General features: G+C 45.9%; 1 protein-coding gene across 1 annotated transcript; it reads left to right on the top strand.

Moving 5' to 3' along the window:
• Positions 1-3,315: 3,315 nt before the first annotated feature.
• On the top strand, positions 3,316-5,256 carry LOC115628527 (neprilysin). The gene has a single exon (XM_030524687.1). The coding sequence runs from the start codon at positions 3,379-3,381 to the stop codon at positions 5,254-5,256; it is 1,878 nt and encodes a 625-aa protein (XP_030380547.1). The 5' UTR covers positions 3,316-3,378.
• Positions 5,257-6,743: the final 1,487 nt, after the last annotated feature.

Here is a 6,743-nt window from a genome sequence, read left to right as displayed (position 1 = left end):
CGATTCCCGGATCCCCATCCCACCTCACGCCACTCCCGGACCGGCTGTGTCACGTTGTCGGGGGTTGCACGCCATTTTTTAAATATTTAATCAGTTCGATCAGCTGCATGGCGTCATGCTCTTCAACTGCTCATCATCGCTGGAGCCATTTATGACTTTGATTGATTATGAATCTGTATATAATTTGTATTTTGCAGTAATTTGGTCATTAGATTGGGTTGGCCTGATGGGCTGAGGGGTGTGCTACGAGGGAAAGAATATTTTAAATTTGAACATTTGTGCGTTGTGTGGGCGTTGTAGGAATAATCGAATCAGACCCGCCTAGAAAGCAATTCTTGTAACTTTATTTCTGAGTAGTGGTGCGTCGACGAATAGCAATGCCAGTTGCCAATTACTGGGCTGACCAAATGGGACATTTTTTATTTTATAAATTTAGTTCTGAAGAAGTATTAAATCTTTAATACAGTTTTTATATAATAAATGGCATATTTCGTACACAAAAACCTCTTAAATATCATCTTGTGAGGTCCCTGAGCAGACAATACTTTCCAAGTAATAATGAGAATATAACGAAAAACACTCATTGCATCCGAATAGTTTAAAGTCGTTGAAGATTCTTGCATGAATACACGGATATATACGCATCGGCCAACCCAACAGTCTTGCTGCGTCTTTCTAATGTGTTTGCCAGCCGGTGCATTGCACAATGCAACAAAGGATAAAGGATATTGCCGCAACAAAAATCAAAGCGCGTATAGGAAAGCAATAAAGCAGCAGCAGAAACCAGTCTGTAGATAGGGAAGAAGGGTAGCAGGGGCGCCATCTGAGTGTGCGTGTTAATCGCCATGTTGCAGGTAAATAATCGCAAAGTAACAACGCCAAAGATTTAATGGCAGAAAACCGCCAAAAATGCTATGACCCGACATCCCGCCAGACTGCGAAGGATGTGTTTTTTAATGTCTTCTTTTTAGGTTGTCCGACAAAAGGGGCGTTCCGTCCGTTCTGTCCATATATGTAGTAGGATGGCGGGGCCGGTGCTTTGTCTGTGCGTTCGGTTTAGTTGGCACAGCTTGCCTTAAGTCGCTTCGCACACGTTGGAAGGATGCTGCTATTGCTGCTAGTGCTGCTGATGCGAGGATGCGAGGATGCAAGGATTCATCAATTTTTAAGCCTTCCCGTTGCGCTGTGATTGGCGTTCAACCGGCTGCTGTTGCTTCTCTTTCGCTGTAACAAATTGAGCCTGAAAAAGGATTTAATTTTCAGTTCTTTAACAATTGCAGTTTGTGGCTTGTGGCGCGCTTCTTCTTCGCTGTGGCTTGTGGCTGGCAGCTGTCGTTGGATCTTTTTAACAAAGCTGTATAGTATTGCGATACAGAATTACTCCTCCAATATATTCTTTATTCTTTCTACCATTGCACACGGCTCGCGAAAAGGGCGCCGCCGTCAAATACTTTCACCTTTTCGGCCTCATTTTCGATGAAAATTTCGGCATATTGTGTGAATAGTTTCGTCAGCTGGCGGGGACATGCATTCACCGAGTTGACAGGCATTGAGGAACTGCCAGTTGCTTTCCGAAAAAGTCAGCTTTCGCTTATTGCTACGCCCTCCCGTTCCACACTTGCCCCTTCCTCATCGTCTGCAGTTTTCATTTTCATATGCGCAATCCCACTCTCACTATTTTGATATTCGATTCACTTCCTGTCACCTTTGCTAACCCCTTTTTGCATCCTTAAGATCTCCTCTAATTGTTTTCGTGAATTTATCGCAGGCGCGTGCCAAAAACACACCCCAGCCTGAACACGCTTCGCCATTTGATAAGTATGTTCAACGGGGTGTAAATGGTAGTTAATATTACCGTTATTATGCTAAATTCGTTGAAAACGCGTGGCCGAGTTTTGTTCCCCTATCAGTGTTTTCTGTGGCTCCAGTTCTCGCATGTAACGTTTGTTTATTGCCACTCACTTATAGCTACCTGGCGTAGATACATACTATACAAGTATGTACATACGAGTATGCGAGCATAAATCAAATGAATAGTGCTACCTGATAACCACAATACTCGTATGTAACCAACTTCAAAGGCAGCCCAGTAGCGCATTATTCAAACAGTTCTATTTTCGACTTTTTGAATGGCTGGCTGTTCTAATGAACATTCTGTGGTTTCCTAATCTAGTGGAATGCTCAATGCATCATTAGGAGCGGGGCAGCATAGTGTTGGCCAATTCATTCATTCAAATTGTGATTGTGGGGCAAGACAGAGCAATAAGTGGACCAAATGAATTCAACGGCACAGGCACACAGTAGCACATATTCAAAATGTATGGACAGGAAAAAGAGTAGAATGCTGTATACTCTTTATTCTTTGATATTCTTTATCTTTTCTTGAGTTCAAAATTAAAACTAAAATGCTTGTGCTGGCGTCATGTTTCAATACCTATATGGGTAGTAACAAGCCGATTTCCCTCTACTTAAAAATTACACAATACCCCAAAAATCGTTTCAAAATGTTACCTTATAATTGCGGCTATTATTTCGAATGGGGTCATTAACATATGGCTCTCAAACAAAAAACCAAAACACAGCCATAAAATAATTTCGGCTAAGCGTCGAACGAACAAAAAAGTTTGATCTATAATTAGCGATAAAATAGGTAATAAACTCCAAAAGCTGTATGATAACTGAACTTTGATAAGAGTGCCGGTACCTTGATGTAAAGTGCTAAAATTTCTCCGAGCCACGCTTAATTGGAGAATGCGCGCATCTCCAGTTTCAGACGAGATTCCCGATGTGCCAGTTTTCGCCAGACTGTCGCTTCAATACGCGAGCGAGCCAGGCGCATTCACCTCATTAGGAGAAAGAGGCAAATCAGATTTAGAATAACAATAAATTTTTCCACTCTTCAACGACGTATAGCCCTGCTGTGTGGTTGGCAATCAGCAGCCGGCAGCCAGCAGTCAGCAGCCGGCAGCGGTTAATGCGTATTCTGTGGTGAGTTGAGGAATGAGCTTGGATTAACCGAATTTATGGACATTAAAAAGCAACAGCACGCGCGTCAGCTGTGCCAAACAAAGCGTGGCCAAGGTTCTATATAAATTGGCAACGTGTGATGCCAAAAAAGTTTAGAACATTTGCGGCAGCGGCTTGGTGCGTACGTTAGGCAAATTAAACCTGTAAACGGTCCGTTGAGTTCAAGTTCAAATGACACTGTCGCGGCAGGGCTTTTGCTGTGCTCTATTGGCCACTCTAATAGCCCAATCTGCCTGGGCCCAGACCGGTACAGAAGTTCCGTCAGTGCCATCAGCATCAAGCGACCTGTTCGAACTGCCGCCCACCCGCTACAATGACACCGAGGACTTGCTGGAGCAATACGCAACCTTCATGCTGGGAAACATGAATCAGAGCGTCGATCCCTGCGAGAATTTTTATGAGTATGCATGTGGGAACTGGAAAAAGGCAGAGCTGGTGCCCATCGAGGCTCGCAACGACAGCTTTCTGCATGCCATACAAAAGCGTATTGACACCTACGTGCTTGGCTTTCTCCAAAATGCCACCGAGTCGGAGCTGCAGGCCTACAATACCAGCTCTGCGGAGCGCAAGGCAAAGCAGTTCTACGGCAGCTGCATCAAAATGAAGAGCAACCTCACAGCGGGCTACCGCTCCCTCTTGGAGTACCAAGATGATCGATATAGAGCCCAGCGTCCGAACGAGACGATGGACTGGATCTACATTAACTTCATGTCCCCCTTCGATATGTATCCTCTGCTGCCGCTCAAGGTGCACTACAGTACACCCACGCGTAAGTTCCATATCCTGCTTTCAGTGCCACGCAAAGTACTGGGTAGTGTGGACGCCGCCACTCTCAAGAACATGACGCGGGACTTTCAAATAGCGGAAGGAGATCAACAGAAACACTTCATGGATGAGTTTCACAACCTCACACAGTTCGAGCGAAACCTGACTGACTTGGTGGTGGCTAGGAACGAGACGGAGCAGCTATCGCTGGGCGGGTTCCTAGTCAGACACAAGCAGGATCGTCTGAACTGGACGCGCTACTTCGAGATGGCGTTCAACGGCACACAGCAGGAGCATTGGCAAGTGCTTAATGTTGTGGATGGTGTTGGCCCCCTCGTGCATTTCTTGGAGCACACAAAGCTGGACATGCTACGTGCCTATGTTCGTTGGCGCGTCTTGCTCAAGTTCTACGCCATATGGACGCAGGACAGCACGGACAAGGCACAAGTTGAGCGCGCCTGTCGCGCCCATGTTGAGAGCTATTACAACTTTGCCCTGCTGCCTTGGTTCATAGCCAATGTGTTCGACAGTCAACGGCGCGCCGACATATTGAGTGTGGCCAAGGACATCAAGGAGACTTTCTATGATCTGTTGGATCGCTACAGCTGGCTCGACGACGAGACCAGGTCCGAGGCAAAAACAAAACTCTTGTCCATGGATGTCCTAGTGGGCTACAGCGATGAGTTGCGCCACCGATCGCTTATCGACGAGGTCTACAGCGACATCAACATGACTGGAAACTGGTATGAGGATCTAATGGTCCTGGAACGCAATCGGGCACGCATTCGCTTGAAGTCTGTGGACAAGGCGCTCATACCGCTGCTCATGCCGACTCGAACTGTCAACGCCTACTATGCGGACTTTCTGAACCTCGCATTCATCACCATTGGCATGGCGCAGTGGCCTTTCTATCACAAAGAATTTCCCCCAGTGCTCAAGTATGCCGGAATCGGAAACATTATTGGCCACGAGATGGCCCACGGCTTCGACTCCTATTGCTACCAATACAACTATGATGGCAAGAAGGTGAACTGGTGGTCGGCGGGCTCGCTGCGAAACTTTAAGGAGCGCTTCCGCTGTCTGGAGTCGCAGTACAACAAATTCATACTAATGGGTGTGCAGACGAATGGAACTCTGACCTCTGGCGACAACATCGCCGACAATGTAGGCACACGTATGGCCTATTACGCCTACAAGCGGCGAACCGGGGACAAGGCATGGGACTTGAAACCGCTGCGTAGTTTGAAGTTCTCCAATAAGCAGCTGTTCTTCCTGAAATTCGCCCAGACCTGGTGCTCGGGAAGAGACAGTGCATCGAAGCTGAAGAGACTGAAAACGGACGTACATGCCTACGAAGAGTTTCGGGTGACGGGTGTGCTGAGTAATATGCCAGAGTTTAGCGAGGCTTTCAAGTGTGAGCTGGGCACGGAGATGAATCCGCTGAAAAAGTGCGTGGTATGGTAGAAGTTAGGTACAAATGACGATTCTTGGGTGTATATAATAAAAATTAATTGATTTTAAGCAGAACCTGCGAAGAGTGGCTTCAATGGGCGAGGCAAGCAATATTTTTCTTCGACTTTTCAATGATGACACCTTTCTCACAACGAATTAATGGCATTTTAAAATGGCAGACAATGGCCAGACAATGAGAAGCAGCCGAACTACTGAAAGATCAGGCAGAGAGTCGGAAAGGTGTAGAAAGTCGCTCAGGTGAGATGCAGGCATGTTCAGCTGAAAACGCTTCACTATCATTAGTCGGCACTCGAAAAACTAAGAACAACAATCAAATAAATAACAGTTCCTGCACAATAATACCAGGAAGGAAAAAGGACAAGGCATAGAAGTTAGCAAGCCAAAAAGGCAACTAATGTTGCTTCTTGCATATGAAATGATGTATTCAGTACGAGTGCATCTGATATTTGTTTAAGAATCCCTTGAGCCAGAGTGTGTCCGAATTTATCTGTCTGTCGACGACCTAACGGATTTTCATGCATTTCTGGTGGATTTTCGGCGCCAGGTCTCTCTCCTTCTGCCTCTTATTAGCCAGGACTAGGGTCAATCCGTTGCAGGTAGGCGCAGGCGTCGTCCGCTGTGCGCTGCGTGAGGAAAATGCGTGACTTGTGCATGTCTGACTTCAGAGACTAATCTAAAGGTCACAAAAACAACGCATTACAATAGATCATTAATTTAACAGATTTTCCTTTTCTGCCCTGCCCGTGTCGAAAATGGCAAAAATTGTTATCTCTTAGGCAGCAGCCTAAGATGCAAAGTGGACCTACAGCAGTTGGGTTAATGGTTGAACGTTCAGAGTGGCATACATGCAGGTGGTCCTCCGATCTTCATTTATTCCGTAATTGCAATTGCAATTTGTTACTATGGTGCTCGGCGGAGCTGAATAAATTACAAATCAGGTTAATGACAGTTAAATAAGTCGGAGAGCAATAAGCTACAATGAATAAACACTTTGAAATTTCCTAGCCCAACTAAAAGAATCTCGACTACCAAAGGCGTAATCGCGCTGATGTGCAATATTCATACTTGAAAGTATTGGATGAGGTCAGTTTGGCAACAGCAGGATGATGATGATGATGATGATGATGATGACTGAGAGGAGGAGCGGGAAAGAAGTGAGCTCGCAAAATATCCAAATATATACGAGTATTGGTTATTGCTTGCTGAAAACATTTCGGTACTAAAACCGAACGAAGGGGCGTTCCAGCAGCCACAAGAGCAGCCACGCATTCGATGAACCCAGCCCTGCGAGCCAACTCCAAACAGGCCAAGATTAGCCGGTGTCCACAGTGAATTATGAAAATGGTTGCGAATTGAGGCAAGAACTGTGCAGGAAGCTCACGAACGAGCAGAGTGGCCGCCGCAATCTGACGACCAGGTTTTATTAAATGAAGATGATCAATTTAAATATTTTGCTGTGCCGGTGCTGTTCAGGTGCA

The sequence above is a fragment of the Scaptodrosophila lebanonensis genome, unplaced genomic scaffold (genome assembly GCF_003285725.1).
Source record: "Scaptodrosophila lebanonensis strain 11010-0011.00,11010-0021.00 unplaced genomic scaffold, SlebRS2 tig00000118-arrow-arrow-pilon, whole genome shotgun sequence".
Lineage (NCBI taxonomy): Eukaryota > Metazoa > Arthropoda > Insecta > Diptera > Drosophilidae > Scaptodrosophila > Scaptodrosophila lebanonensis.
Note: the sequence above shows the minus strand (reverse complement) of the source record. Positions and strands in the feature narration are given on the sequence as shown.

What these genes read in the sequence shown, in the direction of transcription:
- LOC115628527 (XM_030524687.1), top strand. Translation starts at nt 3,379, where the DNA reads ATGCTGGGAAACATGAATCAGAGCGTCGATCCCTGCGAGAATTTTTAT.